At 36.9% G+C, this 19,418-nt stretch overlaps 1 protein-coding gene across 1 annotated transcript; it reads left to right on the top strand.

Moving 5' to 3' along the window:
- Positions 1-1,072: 1,072 nt before the first annotated feature.
- On the top strand, positions 1,073-6,018 carry LOC104231127 (single-stranded DNA-binding protein, mitochondrial). Its single transcript, XM_009784070.2, has 4 exons — positions 1,073-1,469; positions 3,132-3,358; positions 3,949-4,049; positions 5,746-6,018. The coding sequence occupies exons 1-4, from the start codon at positions 1,197-1,199 to the stop codon at positions 5,823-5,825; spliced, it is 681 nt and encodes a 226-aa protein (XP_009782372.1). The 5' UTR covers positions 1,073-1,196; the 3' UTR covers positions 5,826-6,018.
- The last annotated feature ends 13,400 nt before the right edge of the window (positions 6,019-19,418 follow it).

Below are 19,418 nucleotides of genomic sequence, written 5' to 3'. Positions count from 1 at the left end.
TTCATTGCTCCTCCTCTCTATTAGCTCTTAATGCATACAGTGAAGCAAGAATTTGGCAAGTATTTGTTTCAAGTCTTTACTAAATAGACTGGTGTCATGCCCTTAGTATTACACGAGAGAAAGAAGGGGGTGTGGCTGCTTCTCTACGGCCAGCGATGTCATGGCAGATTTATTTTGTTTTTGAGGGAGAAGAAGAAAAGAAAAAAGAAAAAATAAAAAAATAAAAATCTGTTTTTTGGGTTTCACGCGCCTATATCGGATGAAACTCACTTTATGTGCCAACTCAGCAACAAGTGCTCAATTGGAATAAGTTTCACGTAGTATAAATACTCAATAAGAACACCCTTGAGTTCAAGTGTCTAAATGAAAAATCGTGTCAACTTGACTTGTCTCCGTATGTATTCAGCCTTTTTAAAACTAATACATAACCTATTAGGTGTAACAAAAAATGGAGCCTCCACAAATATGGGGCCTAAAGCAATTGCTTTGTTGCGAGACACTTGGTTATGAAAAAATATTTTTGTTATCGTTGGTAGATGGAAAAAAGAAAAAAGAAGAGCTGATAGCATCGATCCCTTGCGAGAAAATTTCAAAGGCTAGACCAAAATGTCCCTATTTCTGTATTCTTTTTTAGTTTGTGTCACATAAATAATACTGTAATTTTTCTATTTTTCCATCTTTTATTTGATGGTTTGAATGTACAAGTAGAAGAAAATGAAAAGAAATGGTTAAAAATAGTTCATAAAGAAAACAACACATACAAATTTAATTTTAAATAAATTTTGATTGTAATCTTTTTATAAAATAATACTGTAGTAAGTATTAATGTGTGTATCAAAGAAAGAACTGTCTCAGATTAAAACGGAGTAAGTTATGTTAGACATATCATTACTTGAAAAGTAAACTTTTCTATATCCTACTTGCTAAAAAAAAAAAACCCGGTAATAGTATAGTACTTGATATCAGTATTAGCTAATTAAAACTATATCAAGTATAAAATAATACTTGAATTGAGATATTAGTTATACTACTAGTATTAGTGACACTGAAAATAGAAAAAGCCAAATACCAAGTTATATACTGGAACTTATTTTTTCCTAAATAGTTCCCACCAAACGGCCCTCAAGGGTTTAAGCCAGCAGAACAAGGGTTTAACGACCGAGAAAATTCACATTTCTGCAGAAAAATTGATATCAATGGCGTCTTCACTATCGAGAAAGCTTTTACGCACGATGCTGACGAACCCTATATCCATTAAAGCTTCGCAACTATCTTCTTTTTGCACAAAAATCTCTTCAGCTACAGAGGATTTCTCCTCTCCGGATGCTGACCGCATTGAGTTGGAGTCCGCATCGGACGCCGAACCCGAATCAACTGGGTTTTCATCACCTTCAGCTTCTGATTTTAATCAAGAACGCAAATTCGTTGAACGTCCCCTAGAGAATGGTTTAGAAGTTGGTATTTACAAGGTGAATTTTGATAAATAGAATTGGAATTCATATATTAATGCATTGGCTTGCGCGTTATCAATCATTTTGGACTCTAACCTAATGTTTTTGTATATATTAATTTTTATGTCTTTGTATGATATAATGTTCAAATGTACCGGTAAGAAGGTTTGTGCATACACCTATTGGGGTTTATATGCACGTATATTGTTGAACATTCACTTTGTAGTTACACGGCGGATTGTGATAAATGGAGATAAATTTACACTCTTTATGCATCTGTTAGTTGCAATTAATGGATTAAGAGATTGCTTTGGATAGCATGTACCAAAACAGACAGGATCCTATCTGTACATGTATGAACTTGTGTGTCCCCATAGATAAGGAGGTATAGCTTAGTCAAAAGGACCCCCCCCCCCCAATCATGAGATTGGGGATTCGAGACACCAAGGGAAGTGGGAAAAGACTGTTGGACACTGGGGGAGGGGAGTTTGGGGGTGATATTTACCAATCTTTTTGGCTCTAAATGTCAATGTCGGTTAAGATGGATTGGTTATGTCCTGAGTGGACTTCCAGATGCATCGGTTTGTAGGTGCAAAACCATGGTGAGTGAATGTGTTAAAAGGGGACGAGGCGGACGTAGAATCACATGGAAGGAAGTTGTCTTAGAAAACCTACAATTTCCTGGAATCTATGCAGACTTAGTGAAAGGTAGGGCAGAAAGAAAAAAAATCTATATAGGTGATGCACGCAGGGGTTGGGTCTAGTGGTAAGAGCGCATCATGTGATGTGTGGTTTAAGTGCACATCGTAGGTTTGAACCCTTCCACAAACAAAAGCCTTACATTTAAGTGGACACTCGAGAAGTTGATACCAATTATTTAGGAATATAGTCATGTTAGTATGTTTACTTTAGATCCTATGCTTTCTAGGAGTCTATTACCCTTTCAGAGATCTTTATGCTTGTAGAAAATATAGTGAATTTCTTTATCGAAAAAGCTAGTAGAAAATATTGTGAACTTCCAGTACACTTTATTTTTATTTTTTAGTTTTTATGTTTTATTTTTTATAGTGTTGGTCTGATATGAATATAAATGGAGAGTCATAGTCGTGTGAGGATTCGTATAGCGGACCCCAAATTTGGGATTGAGGCATATTTGTAGGCATTTAATAGATTAAAACATTATTTTGCATACTATGCTTCATACAGACACAATCCTGACTAGACACGATCCTGACTGTTCAAGTGTAATTTATGTGTCTATGTATGTTATGATATGTAAAGGCACCAATAGAGTTTATGCATACATTTTATGGTGTTTATATGCTTGTAATTCTTTGACGATTGAGTGGGGATTTGTCTGTTTGTTTTTTGCTTTGGGGTTGTGATCGGAATTATTTAGTATTGGAATGAAACAGATCCGAGTAGAGCGAAATGGATATAGATGATTCATCTAACCAACCCCTAACTGTAATTGGGATTAGGACACGGTTGATTGATTGAATTGTGTTTGAATTAGCCGTGTGAAGATTATGGTTTGCCAGTTTTGACAGAGAAATTGGTACAACTGCAATACCTACTTCCTATCCCAGCAAATGCAAAAAGATAAGAGGCAAAAATCATAGTCATATTAGCTTTCCGCGAATATAAGTTGGTTTGATGTTTTTCGTTGAATCTGAACAGGCAATCTTGGTTGGTCAAGTTGGCCAGACACCAATACAAAAGAAGTTGAAGAGTGGGAGGACCGTTACTCTGCTATCCCTTGGAACAGGTGGGATTCGGAACAACAGGAGGCCATTTGATAATGAAGAGCCAAGAGAATACGCCAATAGGTGTGCAGTTCAGTGGCACAGGGTCTCAGTCTATCCTGAGAGGTTGGGGGAAATGGCCATGAAGAGTATTGTTCCAGGGTATGCTTCCATTTTTCTTTCATCTCCTTACTTTTGAAGTTAAATATGGGTCATGTGATTGCATATATTCTTGTAATCCTGTGTTCTCTAAGGGTTTTAAGTTTTTTTTTTTTTTTTTTTTTGCTTAAAATTGAACCTGAGGGGTTGTGTTAATCTAGAGCTCACTTCTAATTCCTTTTTGTTGTGAAGTCAATATAAGCGCCTGCTTCATGGTTAAGCCTTGAATGAGAGATCAATAGAAAAAACCAATTGACTTATTCACTGCTTTTCATTTTTTCCCTAAATCATAAGAGTCCCAAAAAAAAATTTCATACATGAAATTCTACATCCCTGACGTCTGGGTCAGTGTCATAAAATTACACAATATTTAAAAAAAATATAAAACGAATTGCTAGATTTTCAGCTGATTTTGAGGGCCAACTTCCTCCCAGGAAAAGAAATAGACTGAATTTTGCCATCTGGTGAAAGTTTGGTGTGCATCTTTGACTGAATGCTTACTTTCTAATCTGTAGTTTCATACTTCTGCTTCCAGCTCTTGTCAAATGATGTGCTAATCTTCTGATAGTAATTTGATGCACTGCATATTGTAGTTCAATCTTGTATGTGGAGGGTAACCTTGAATCAAAAATCTTCACTGATCCTATCACTGGTCTTGTGCGGCGCATACGAGAGGTTGCTGTACGAAGAAATGGTAATTTCAGCCCTATGCATATTTTCTACTACTTCACGAAAGTTAGTTTCTCTTGCATTTTCCTGCATATAGTTTTAAAGCCTGTTACTATTTCAGCCCTATGGATAGCTTTTATTTTGTTTTTTCAGTATGCAACCATTTTGCCATCAGAAATGAGTGAGATTTCTAATGGCTGTATACATGTTTCACCTTGACTTGAAATTGTAGATTCTCTTTGGACATACCAGGTGGAATATACATATATACTGGATTCTAGTGTTAGGTTACCGTGCCTGTGTGGCCCTCTCAGCAACTGCTTCTTTTGAAGGCTGGGTCAGTTGCTGCAGTAACATTTCAGAGTCTGTAAATTGCACTTAGTTGATCCCTTTTCTCCATCTTCTATCATAGCTAGGGGTGGGCATCGGTCGGTTCGGTTCGGTTATGAATATTATCGGTTATCGATTTACAAATATCATAGCTCGATAACCAAACCTATAAGATATTGGTTATCGATTATCGGTTAATCGGTTATCGGTCATTATCGGTTCGGTTATCGGTTTACCCGATAAGATAAAACAACTAAAACAGCTTCGCAATATATAAAACTGTTTTGCTAAAACAGTTTTATAAGATTTGCAATGTATAAAACAGTTTCGGTAAAATCAGTGTTCTTAGGATCTTCTTTGTTCAAACGACTAGCAGTAAATCTTTGTGCATTGTTATCTGTTTTTTTACTCTAGTACAGAATTATGTATATAGATTAAAAAGTTTATTAGTTATGAAATACAAATTTTATAACACTGACACAAGATAACTTTGTAACAGCTCAACAATTAAAGCACACTTACGTCGGCCTGAGTCTTGATGGGCGTAATACGATTGACGCCGACCTGAGTCTTGACGGGCTGACTGGTGAGGGCGTGAGGCGGAGAAACTGAGAAAGAATAGGGAAATCAAAGAGTGAACTATGAATTATGAAACCCTAGTATGTATATACTTAAGGGTAAACTAGTAAATTAGTTAATCCTTATTGGGTTATCGGTTTTACCCAATAACAGAATTGCCAAACCGAGCCCGAACTGATAACCCAATAAAAAAAAAGTTAACCCGTTACTGAACCGTTAACCCAATAACCCAATACCGATAACCCAATAAATAATTAACGGTTCGGGTTATCGATTTTACCCGATATATGCCCACCCCTAATCATAGCCCACCCTTTTAAGTTTGAATTTTGAAGATGTCCCGTAGAACTTAAGTTTATGAGCTTCGGGTGAAAGTAACCTAGGGGCTACACTTGAATTACAAGCCAATTTCGAAGGGCTTTAAAGCAAACCATGGATGCATATTGTACCGGCTTCTGAAACAACCTAGAATTCATATGTTAGTGAAAAGTAAGCTATTTTTTTTTTTTTTTTGAGATGGCTAGGAAAAGTAAGTTATGTCCCTTGACAAATAAGGATTTGTCTCTGAAATCTCATGGTACCACTAATGGTGGCGCTATCTCTATTCCCAAAGCATGTTGTGCTATAGTTTTTACTGGAAAAAAGGTTTTTTGTTCTAAAGCATGGGTGGTATGGTATTCTATCGTTGCCTGTAGTGATCATGCGTAAAACCATATCGGGGAATAGGTCCAGGAAACATGCAAACTTCAATAGAATTTGTTTCATTTGCCACGAAGAACCTTTATGAACCCTAATTCCCTGGCTCTTTGCAGGTCGTCTGGTTTTCCTTGGGAATGGGAATGAAGCCCAGCAGCCATCACAAGCAGAAATCAAAGGGGTTGGTTATTACTGAGAGTGAGCTTGTAATGAAAGTAATTGAATCTTTATGTAGAAGAATTGTATTTGAGTTGTTTTTTGTTTCTTTTCTCCTCACATTAATCCTAAGAGGTTAATTTCAAACCAGCCATCTGATGCTCACTATGTAAACTGAATCAGTGATCTAATAGTTCTGCACCTATTAAGTTGTGTTCTGATAATTTTTTTCATCTGTCTGCTGGCTAAGTTATTCATATTAGCTTTGGGCAATTATTACACACCTCAATCCTCATTGTCTCTTCCACTGACTAATCTGCAAGTGTTTTGTGGAAAGCAATACTTTCCAAAAAGGCAGTTGGTTACTTTAGTCTTTTAGAGCATATGGAGGAGTGTGATTTTGCCTTTGCTATTTTGGGAGGTGTCTTACAAGAGAGCAACTGATGCATAGCAAAAATCACTTGGTAGACTATTTTAGTAATTTTCTCCACAAGTAGGCCCTTACTATATTTCCCTTGTAGCTCCTTGGTTTGGTATAAACACCTGGTGTAGATATATGTTTACCCTCTTCAATGTTCTTGAAAAATGGTCTTCATATAGATGTTTTCTCTTTATACCTATCTAATATTATATTTTAGAAGGCAGTGGTTGCAAGTATATTCATGTCTTCTACTCAAACTCAAACTCAATATAATCGAAAAAATGGTAGACCGGTGCACAAAGTAGGGCCGCACCAAGGGGTGTGATATAGACAATCTACCCAAATGCAAGCATTAGTGGCTGCTTCCACTGCTTGAACCCGTGACCTTAGGCCACAAAGAGACAACTTTGCCGTTGCTTCAAGGCTCCCTTCCACTCGAACTCAATATAATCTATTATTACAAGTGCACTGTCCTTTAACTACTAAATGAAGCGTCAATAGCAGACAGAAACAAATATAACAAATAAAACCTCTTTAAGTCCACTTAGCATTGGTGATGGTGGTTCTTCTTCTCAAATTAGATAAATTTGTTACATTTTCTATATATTTTTTCATAGTCACCAGCCAGTTGTTAGGATCTCCTTGGATTTTCTTTTATGTGTTTTCTTTGTCCACTTTTTCTCTTTGTTTTCAGTTTCGGGAGCCGCGGAATCAATGTATATCACAAACCTTTAATGAATGAATATACCAATTAGATATCAATATATTGCGCATATAATCATTAAAGGACGCGATAGGAAAGTTGAACTCACTCTATCTTTAATCAGGTATTTCGAGATGCCACGAAAATAAAATTTTACTGATAGCGAATGTTTTATCCCGCCTCATTAATGAATTTGCTTAGAGTGTATTTGAATTAGTCAACCAGTGAATGTTAGGTATCTAATGCCTGCAAAAATGAAGATGGCACACACTGCAAAAAAGGATTTTTCTGTAGTTTATGAGGTTATCTTTAACAAGCATTTCTTAGTTAAGTAAAGCAGCAACCAATGCCTTATGTACAGCAAAAAAAACTTTGAATCTTTTAATAATGATAAGAACATGATCAAAGAAAGACTATTGATCATTCTGATTTGTGAATGTAATCTTAACCTGATCTCTACGTTTGAATGTTGTACTCCACATGCGCCCCTACCTTATCTTTTTGCACTTTGCACAAAGGAAGCAAAGAGCAAATAAATGCATAACAAAGCCAAGAAACTAGGGGACTAATGATAGCTTTTGTTTTTTTTAAAAAAAACCTCTGGATGATGGCCAAACTACCCTATTTTTCTCATAATTAAGTTGTAACTTTTGGCGTTTAAGACAAGAGGATTGCTCTGATGGTAAGTAACTTCCACTTCCAATCAAGAGGTTGTGAGTTCGAGTCTCCCCAAGAGCAAGGTGAGAAGTTCTTGGAGGGAAGGATGTCGGGGGTCTATTTGGAAACAGCCTCTCTACCCCAGGGTAGGGGTAAGGTCTGCGTCACACTACCCTCCCCATTAAATAGGATTATACTGGGTTGTTGTTGTTGTTGTTGTTGTTGTTATTTTGGCGTTTAAACTTCTTTAAATAGCTCTTAAAAGCATTATCTTATTTCTCAAATATTTTATTTATTCAGTATATTCTTTCGAGAGAAGGGGAGCCTTGGTGTAATTGGTAAAGTTACTGTCATATAACTAGGAGATTATAAGTTGGAGCCGTAGAAACAACCTCTTACAGAAATAGGTTGCGTACAATACACCCTTGTGGTCCGCAGTGGCGGAGGCAGGATTTCTTGCTAAGGGGTTCAAAAAAGAAAAAAAAGAAAAAAATTAGAAAAGATTGTAGCTAGTGAGAATTAAACCAATAACCTTACAAAAGGCTTTGAACCCCCTTGATCACTAAAATATGTTTTTGGGTTGTGATCAAGGGGGTCAAAACATAATAGATAGAAGTAAAAAATAAATTTTGCTTTATATATACAGTGTAACTTTTCGGCGACGGAAATTCGGGTGAAACCCCTCCCGCCCCCCTAAATCTGCCCCTAGTGATCCGGTCCTTCCCCGGAGGAACATAGCGGAAACTTGGTGAACCGGGCTATCGTGTATTCTTTCAAGATCCGATTTCTCGAACTTAACGATTTACATTAATGAAAAGATAAAACTAAATTTTGCAGCCACATCACCTGTCAGTCTGCAGGCAAGAAAATTTGATTTCACTTTTGAGGACTTCTATGATTAAAAAATAACGCAGTTCAATTTATTGGGATTCTCATGTTTCTTTGATTTAATCCACACCAAAGATACGCACCATTATCAATGATTGAAACATGTACTAACATTTATTCCCTTTGTAGCAGATGCAGAAATTTCACATAGTAAAGTATTAAGCAAGTTGCCAGGAAAAGAAACTAAAGCTTTAAACTGTGTAAAAAAGCAGTCAAGAAAAGAAGGAAATTGAAAAGAAAAGCAGCAAACATTAGCTGATTGGGGGTTTCAATGATGACCATGGTTCAATTTCCCACAAGAGGACAAACATAGGACCCCTATTACACATAGACATAAAATCTAAAGTAAGATTTAGATGTTATTCTCACCTGTTCGGAAACAACTAAAATCATCAAATAATTTTTCTAACGACCATAGTAAACAGACATGAGCAATATGCTAAATAATACTCTCTCCGTCCAAATTTACTTGTTCATTATACTAAAAATAAATATTAACTTTTACTTGTTCCGTTGAAAAATCAATAGATAATTTATTTTCTTATACCTATTTTACCCTTATCATTTTCCAGCGTTTTGAATTTATAATAGTAAAAGTTAGTTTTTCAATAATAATAATAATTTGGGGTGATATATGTCACGCCCTGACCTTGGGGAGCGCGACAGGCGCTCAACCGAGATAACCCGACTGACAAGCCTGCTAGATTGCTTTCTACTCAACTCACTCATAAATAAAGAGAAGATATACATCTCGTTAATTAGATAATGAAGAGTTCATGTGAACAACACCAATTTATCACCATTAGTTACTTCATTTCTAAGTCTCTAAATACATACACTTTCATGGTTCGAAGTGGAACAAGTAATTTAAATACAACAAAACTTGTTTGACTTTTTTCCAACATCAATATACACCCCACACTGTGTCTACGGAGCCTCTGATAGATACAAAAGAGTACTATGATAATGCAAGCAATAAGGAACCGGCTATACCTCAAACACAATACACGGGGAACAAAAGATAGACGACCCCAAAATGAAGTGGAGCTCACTAAATCTGCTGGGAAGAGGGTGTACAGCTATCACTAATCAATGCCACCTGCTGCAGAACCACCTGCATCCATTAAAAATGCAGCGCCCTCGGCAAAAGTGACATTAGTACATATGGAATAGTACTAGTATGTATGACTAAACATCCTCTCAATAGAACGAGTAATAACACAAGGAAGAACAATCATAGAATCACTGAGAGCCTCAATCAATACCAAAATATCAAGTTCGGAACAAGACAAGTTTTTAAGTAAATTTTCATATTTTAGGTTGGAAGATCTTTAGTACCAATATACCATAGTGTATTTAGCACGGAGTCTGATCACAGCCCGATCGGCTAGATCGTCTCACCGAAAAACATTCAATCACAATTTCAAGCACAATCACCACCATATGTGTGGCATGGCGTCCGATCACAACCCGACCGGCTAGGCCGTCTCACCACAATGCCGTATGGATCGACATCACCCTTTTCTAGCAATCATCTCATCCCAATAAAGGGGAATAATCTCATCACATCAATCTCATCCCAAATAAGGGGAACAATCACAATCCACTCCAATATCGGCACGTGTAGTTTCAGGGTTAGGTTATTTCAACCTACCCTTCCTCGGTGACTAACGATACTCCCAAAGTTTTTATTATTTAAAGGACTTTCAGCTCATTTCAATGTCTTTTACACGTCTTTTCATTTCATTGGCACTAGTGGCCCCAAATGTAATAACATTCTTGGCACGTTGGCCGTATTTCATATTTCATGCTCACCTCTTTCACTCTCAAACATCATCATAGATTATCAACAACAAGGCATTTCTATTCAAGTCTTTAAATACACATATGAGCAAATAAGAGTCTTCGGGACAATGAGATTTCTTACACAATTTGACATAATAGCTTTCATTTGAAACACGACTTGAATTCATAACATATTAATACACAGCCTGTTATAACTCATATTTTCGTACATGAAAATACGCCATAAATAAATTAATGAGAGCCCAGGAGTGAGATGTCACGTCCCGCAGTACTATATTACGACGATGTTGCACCCTGTAGTATTGTGCGTTGAATTTGTTGTAAGGTAATTGTCATCAGTCCAAGGAAAAGATTATTTGGAGATTATAAGGATTGTAAGTGATGAATAAATTCGTGAAGGTGAGAGGGAAAGCAAGTCGAAGAAAATGAATTTCGTTGAAATTTAGTATTTTGGGATAAAATATGGCCCGAGCTAAAATATCTAGTATTTATGGACAAGTACCATACAAGGTACCACATGACCATGATAGTAAGGTATATAAGGTATGTGAAAAAAGAGTAGTATTTTAAGTAAATGAAAATAATTCTCAATCATGCGGGTAATTGGTTAATTACCGAGTAACAGAAAACTACCTAGTTAACCAATAAGTGGATAATTTTTTTTGGATAAGCTTTACAAAAACTTCCACGTGGCAATACCCATTAAGCCCAAGAATGACTCATCAAGTTATTATACTATGTGGCAAGTTATACAAATAAGTCACTAGATTAAGTGACAATTCATTCTTACGCGTAAGGAACTCATGACAACTTTAGTGGAGAAGCATGAGACTTTTCCAAAATCAAGATAATTAGCAAGGAGCAAAATTACAGTACTTTCGTCTGTATCACAAGTTTTTACTTTGAAGGTAAGGAAATGAACTATACAACTCTACATTACTTTGTGCTCACTACTTGGCATTTGCTATTTTTCATTCTCACTATCAGAAACGTTAAACCATAAGATGCCATGAAACATTAGCCATTCTTAAGGCTTTATACAGAAACACAAATTTTTGCAAATAGAAGAAATCCAACGAAAAGTCTTGCACAAAACAATTCCAATGAGAATTGTTAGAATCGTAGCAACGTAAAATTTTGCGGTTCTACAGGAGTACGGTGCAATCTTCTCCAAGAATATAATACGGAGTTTTCCCTACTCCAGGTATGTTAAGGTTATCCCTTCTTTCTTTTGGCATGATCCATACGATATGAAAGAAACGTGCAAATGCACAAATTCCATAAGTGACTCTACTCATAGAAGTAATAAAAATATCCATGTTCTTTAATTCCCATGTGTCATAATATTTTATCATCTGTTCATGGGTCTCAGAAAATACGAAAGTTTAAAAGATGTTACTTTATGATATTGCTCAAGAGGCAAAGTGGTCTTATGACCTTCCGAATGATTTTATTGACGTACTTTTCATGCATTGCATTCATATGCATTGACCCATGACCAGATGACGTTATATACGCGTATATATGTAAATATATGTATATGGGATATGGAAAAATGTTACGGCGTTATATACGCACCACCACCTGATCAGTTGGTATATGATGATGATATTGCCCACAGTGGCCGAAACATGATTCAAACGGCGTTATATACGCATATATATATGTAAATATGATTCAAACGGCGTTATATACGCGTATATATGTATGTATATATGTACATGGGATATGGGAAAGGCTATGGCGTTATATATGCACCACCACTTGATCAGCTGGTATACGATGATGATTTTGCCTATAGTGGCTGATATGATATGATGGGATGCCCTCAGAGGCTGATGATATTATGAAACATGTACATATGCACGACATGACATTCATATGCATATGCATTGCGTTAAAAGTAATTTATGATTTACAAAGTTATTCTGACTTACAGATTGAGTCATGTACTCTATATGTCTTCCATATCTCTCATGTATTTATTTATGTGCCTTACATACTCGGTACATTATTCGTACTGACATCCCTTTTGCTTGGGGACGCTGCATTTCATGCCCGCAGATCCCGATAGACAGGTCGAGAGCCCTCCAAGTAGGCTATCAGCTCAGCGAAAGATGTTGGTGCACTCCATTTGCTTCGAAGTTGCTCGTTTGGTTAGTATGATTTAGACGTGTATTGTTTGGTATGGCGGGACTCTGTCCCGACTCTTATGACATTTATGTATTCTTAGAGGCTTGTAGACATATGTCGTGTACATAAAAGATTGTACGGCCTTGTCGGCCTATGTTTTGAGTTTATAAAGGATCATGTTGGCCTATTAGGCCCGTATGCATGTGTATATGATGATGTATTAAGAAAGATACGTTACGTGGGTACTCGGTTGAGTAAGGTACCGGGTGCCCATCCCGGCCCATCGGTTTGGGTCGTGACAAAAAGTGGTATCAGAGCAGTTATTTTCTAGGGAGTCTACAAGCCGTGTCTAGTAGAGTCTTGTTTATGAGTGTGTCGTGCACCACACTTATAAGCTGGAGGCTACAGGGCATTTAGGATTGTCACTCTTTCTTTTTACTCTAGACCGTGTGGTAGAGCTCACTTATAAGAATTCAAATTCCCAAATTATTTTTTTATTATTCGTAATAAGACGATACCTACATCCGGAAAGAAGGATTAGAAAGAGAGATAGTTGTGGAAGAGGTGAGTCAGAGGAATTGAATTTTTGTATAATGCCTACGATAAGTAAATGTGAGGTCTTTAGCAGATCATGGGTGTACTGAAAGGTGTAGGCCTCTTTATGAGGAGCCTTAAGGCAAGAATGCCTATCCACCTTTATGGTGAAAGACAATGAGAGATTAAAAAGATAAATACAAGTTTCAACAAGCAAAAGAAGCAAGATGAAGAAGGGTACGAGGCACCCAGTTAATGGAGGTTAACAACTTTTATAATGAGGTAGAGGAACATAAGAATTTCGAGTTATATTCAACAGTAACAGAGGTATATACAATTGGTCGCACCCATTCCAGATATGCCCTATGGGGATTAATAGAAGTAGTATAAGAAGATATGATAGATGAATTGTTTGTGTCAGTTGACCTTTCCGAAGGATATTGCAAGTGATCTAAGAGATCTCCTTGTGAGACACCCAGATGGTACACTTTAAAATAGTGCAGCCAAATATGAGTACTACAAAGACATGCACTATAAGCCTTGAAGGAATAAATATTTCCTTAGTATGGCTTCCGCCCCAGTAAAGAAAAAAAATGTTAGGCAATTGAAAGAGTCAAGGGCAAAGGGGATCTAAAAGCGAAAGAATGTCGTATTGAAGTTTTCACAAGAAAAGGGATATGCAGAAATATTAGCAGAGTAATGAGAAGAGATAAGGAAGCATTATGAATAAGGTGTGATACATGGATAAAAATGGTAGAGTGTTACAAAACCTATAGTCAAATGAAGGAAGAGACGAAAGGTGATGGGCCTTATGACAATAAAAGAGTATAGGCCATAAAGTTATATCTTCATTCCGAGAAATAAGTTCGTGACTCTAGCGCGATTACCAAGAGGAAAAGTTAGACCCAAAGTAATAGAAATCAGTATTGGCTGGTGAATAAGATAAACTAAACATGAATTAGGGACTGAGTGACTGATGATATTTGCCATCATAAGAATTTCAGATTTTGTTCCGCCAATAATAGAATGAACGACAAAAGAAGATTCATGAGAAATTCAGAGAATGGTCATTCAGGAAGACGCTTTCCTACAGCAAGCCATGTGAGCAAAGTTCAGCTTAAGGGACTGTATGTGCCAGTTATATAAAATTTCACCCTCGTGAGTAAGGTATTTTGTTATCCTTGGTACGGAAGGATTACCGCAAGGCGAGTAGGAGTCATCGATAATGTGAAAGGATACCAAAGATGAAAAGGTGAAACATCTATAGGCAGGTCGTCGTAGCTCCAACTCTTAGTACTCCCCTAAAAGGGGGAATATGGAATGATAAAAGGAAGAATGCGATAAAAATGAGAAAGGGATGAGATTGCACTTATCCAAATACTATAGATATGCTACGCTTCCAGAACATTATGCAAACGTGACGTCAAGAGAAGAAGTAAGGGTTCCTGCCCGAGATGTTACTGATAATTAAGGAGCTAGTGCAAGACATAAGTTAAGACCAAGGAAATTACCCAAGAAAGATTTCACGGAATATTGACATGAGGATGGGCCAATGAGTAGTTAGTAGTTGATTCAGAAAGAGCCTAGCTATGGCTAGTCAAGAAGATACAAAATAAGACAGCAGGTCGCGCAAATTAAAGATAGTAAAACCCAATATAGTGAATTTAGCCCCACAATTATGACATTGTAATACTTGAGAAATATTCAAATAGGAGTTGGGGAAGTTAAAGGTACCGTATGAGTGTTACAGAAATAAAAGATAGCTCCACTGGGAAGATAGTCAAAACTTCAGTTTAGAAGCAGTCGTACGAGCAGATGAGTATGGAGGTAAGTAACTAAGGATAATTACAAGTGAGCACGAACATAAAAAAAATTCTATCGGGAATACGGTAAAATAAGCTCACATCTTTACAAGAGTCAAAGGGTCTTCCCTAAGTACTACAATGAAAGACTAGCTGAGGAGATAAGAAAGAAGGCTTCAACCCAAGCACAACGACCTAAAGAGGAAATGGTCGTGTAACAACAATGTCGCAACAACATTGTAAGCATTCCAAAGGAAAGTGGCACCTACCGTGGCTAATGAATAGGAAGTAAGAGTTAAAAGTAATATTCGAGATCATATGAGTTGTGTGAAAACTCTGGCAAGTGTAGGCACTAAGATAAGCTAAGTATGGATGCAACAAGGGGCAGAAAGACCAGGAAAAGTAATAGATTACATTGAAAGAAAGCTAAGAAGGAACGAAAGAATCATTCGATCAATGATCTAGAGTTAGTATGTTATGGATACACTCAAGATTTTGGAACATTATCCAGGCAACATATTTGTTGACAATCATACAGCCATAGAAGACTCCGGTATAAGTTAAAAGAAAGAATTGAGCCCAAGACATAAACAAAGGATTGAATTATTAAAGGATTGTATCATGCATATTCCATAACTCCCATGAAAGGCTAAGGTAATAACTGATACCACAAGCCACAGATTGGGAGATATCTTAAGCCTACATAGAGATCAAAAAGAAGAGGAGACTAAAGGATTACATTGACTAAGCAAAACAGGAAGGACCAAGAGAATTATAGACCTCAGGATCACTCTTAAGTAGCAGAGGTATAAGAAAGATAGTACAATAGCCATATTTTATAATAGCTCTATGATGAAAGCCAACTGAAGAGTACCAGCCTCATAAGAAGTTAGTACGAAGCTCCCACCGGATTGTGTATGCACCAGAGATGTAAGAATTACAATAGAGCTTCAAGTTATGGATGTGAATTATACCTATGTGGAAGGGAGGTCATAAAAGAGATAGAAGATACGATGCGAGATTATAAGGTAAGAAAGGTAAAGGTGAACAACATACAAGATACTTAAGGCAGAATATGTGAATAGTCCATACTTCGGATAGAAGGATAGAAGTGTTGGGATTCATTATCTAGGAATAATAGTGGCATAGTCAGTAGCATACCTTCTAGCCTATGGTCTAGGTATCGAAAAGCTTGACTAAGAGAGTAAAGAAGAGTTGAGACGATGTAATGTCTCGCTTGACGTTCCAAGAATAACATAAGAAAATCTATGGTGCAAGCAAGTTGAAGGAAAGTTTATAAATGGATATGTATAGGTCGCAAGCTAAAGTATGGTAGAGCAACAAAATTTTAAGGAAACATGAGTAAGGATGAGGAAAGGCAAGGGAAAAGGTGATAAGAATAGATAAGTCCTCAGGAATAAGTCTGAGATAATGGTTTCTCTATGTTATGGAAAGTCCAGTATAGCCTGAATGAACTCAAAGGAGTCTAACACTAATAACATTCAGAAGAGATGGAATGTTGCCCTGTTAATAGAATGAGGGTGTAATTATTATAGAAAAAAAATGACGTTTGGACCTTCGATTGAGTAATGATCTGACGAATAAAAGAAAGGGATCTCATGAATTGGACAGGATTAAAATACTCACGCAAGGTAAATCACATTGGGATGCCGTGAGATACGGTTATGAAAGTATGGTATCGCCCCAGGTGGAATAATCTAATCATTTTAGATGTTCCCCGATAAAACGTGAATCCTAGCAAAAATATTACATAAAAAGTTAAGTTATCAAGGGTGGATTATGGATCAAAACTGAGGTGAATCAACAATGGATGGATAAAAGTTATAAAGTATGAGAAGAAATTATGTTGTCACTCTTAAGATGAACAGTAATGTGAAAGCATTAGAGGACATAGATTTATACGTATGGGATAAGCAATGAAAGTAATCTGGGATTTGGTAGCAGACCTTAGTAACGAGAAGTCGAAGTAAGAATTATGATATAATATGACCTATGTAGATGCAGTAAAGTCATACGAATGGATAACCACGTCTATAAAATAAGATATAGCAATATTCGTAAGTTCGACAAAAAGCGAAGAACTTCAGGATTGGCTAAAAACTAGAGGAAAAAGGAGAGGAGAGTCGCATTAGCACACTTACAAGGTCAGTATCGTAGAAGCTGCATGATGGGAGTTAGCAACAGTTATGAGATTGGTAGGAATTTGATCACAAGTCATGGTGTGGGAAAGAGGCCTAAAGGGGAGGAATACCCTTGCCTTTGAACTTATTCACAGAACAGTTGCCTAGATGGCAAGAGAATTACTAAAGTATTCGCAAGAGCTATGAGATATGAGAACGATAAGCACATCAGTCAATATTCGAGGACGAATGTTCCAAAGGGAGGAATGATGTTATACCCCATATTATCGTACATGAAAATACGCCATAAATAAATTAATGAGAGCCCGGGAGTGAGATGTCACGCCCCGCAGTACTACATTACGACGATGTTGCACCATGTAGTATTGTGCGTTGAATTTGTTGTAAGGTAATTGGCATCAGTCCAAGGAAAAGATTATTTGGAGATTATAAGGATTGTAAGTGATGAATAAATTCGTGAAGGTGAGAGGGAAAGCAAGTCGAAGAAAATGAATTTCGTTGAAATCTAGTATTTTGGGATAAAATATGGCCCGAGCTAAAATATCCAATATTTATGGACAAGTACCATACAAGGTGTCACATGACCATGATAGTAAGGTATATAAGGTATGTGAAAAAAGAGTAGTATTTTAAGTAAATGGAAATAATTCTCAATCATGCGGGTAATTGGTTAATTACCGGGTAACAGGACACTACCCAGTTAACCAATAAGTGGATAATTTTTTTTGGATAAGCTTTACAAAAACTTCCACGTGGTTGCACCCATTAAGCCCAAGAATGACTCATCAAGTTATTATACTATGTGGCAAGTTATACAAATAAGTCACTAGATTAAGTGACAATTCATTCTTACACGTAAGGAACTCTTGACATCTTTAGTGGAGAAGCATGAAACTTTTCCAAAATCAAGATAATTAACAAGGAGCAAAATTACAGTACTTTCGTCTGTATCACAAGTTTTGACTTTGAAGGTAAGGAAATGAACTATACAACTCTACCTTACTTTGTGCTCACTACTTGGCATTTGCCATTTTCCATTCTCACTATCAGAAACGTTAAACCATAAGATGCCATGAAACATTAGCCATTCTTAAGGCTTTATACAGAAACGCAAATTTTTGTAAATAGAAGAAATCCAACGAAAAGTCTTGCACAAAACAATTCCAATGAGAATTGATAGAATCGTAGCAACGTAAAATTTTGCATTTCTACAGGAGTATGGTGCAATCTTCTCCAAGAATATAATACGGAGTTTTTCCTACTCCAGGTATGTTAAGGCTATCCCTTCTTTCTTTTGGCATGATCCATACGATATGAAAGAAACGTGCAAATGCACAAATTCCATAAGTGACTCTACTCTACTCGTAGAAGTAATAGAAATATCAATGTTCATTAATTCCCATGTGTCATAATATTTTATCATTTGTTCATGGGTCTCAGAAAAATACGAAAGTTGAAAAGATGTTACTTTATGATATTGCTCAAGAGGCAAAGTGGTCTTATGACCTTCCGAATGATTTTATTGACGTACTTTTCATGCATTGCATTCATATGCATTGACCCATGACCAGATGGAGTTATATACGCGTATATATGTAAATATATATATATGGGATATGGGAAAATGTTACGGCGTTATATACGCACCACCACCTGATCAGTTGGTATATGATGATGATGTTGCCCACAGTGGCCGAAACATGATTCAAACGGCGTTATATACGCATATATATGTAAATATGATTCAAACGGCGTTATATACGCGTATATATGTATGTATATATATATATATGGGATATGGGAAAGGCTATGGCGTTATATACGCACCACCACTTGATCAGCTGGTATACGATGATGATTTTGCCTACAATGGCTGATATGATATGATGGGATGCCCTCAGAGGCTAATGATATTATGAAACATGTACCTATGCACGACATGACATTCATATGCATATGCATGACGTTAAAAGTAATTTATGATTTACAAAGTTATTTTGACTTACAGGTTGAGTCATGTACTCTATATGTCTTCCATATCTCTGATGTATTTATTTATGTGCCTTACATACTCGGTACATTATTCGTACTGACGTCTCTTTTGCCTGGGGATGCTGCGTTTCATGCCCGCAGGTCCCGATAGACAGGTCGAGAGCCCTCCAAGTAGGCTATCAGCTCAGCGAAAGATGTTGGTGCACTCCATTTGCTTCGGAGTTGCTCGTTTGGTTAGTATGATTTAGACGTGTATTGTTTGGTATGGCGGGACTCTGTCCCGACCCTTATGACATTTATGTATTCTTAGAGGCTTGTAGACATATGTCGTGTACATAAAAGATTGTACGGCCTTGTCGGCCTATGTTTTGAGTTTATAAAGGATCATGTTGGCCTATTAGGCCCGTATGCATGTGTATATGATGATGTATTAAGAAAGATACGTTACGTTGGTACTCGGTTAAGTAAGGTACCGGGTGCCTATCCTGGCCCATCGGTTTGGGTCGTGACACAGCCCATACTTAGATCACATTCC

This window comes from Nicotiana sylvestris, chromosome 10 (genome assembly GCF_000393655.2).
Source record: "Nicotiana sylvestris chromosome 10, ASM39365v2, whole genome shotgun sequence".
NCBI classification, from domain to species: Eukaryota; Viridiplantae; Streptophyta; class Magnoliopsida; order Solanales; family Solanaceae; genus Nicotiana; species Nicotiana sylvestris.
Note: the sequence above shows the minus strand (reverse complement) of the source record. Positions and strands in the feature narration are given on the sequence as shown.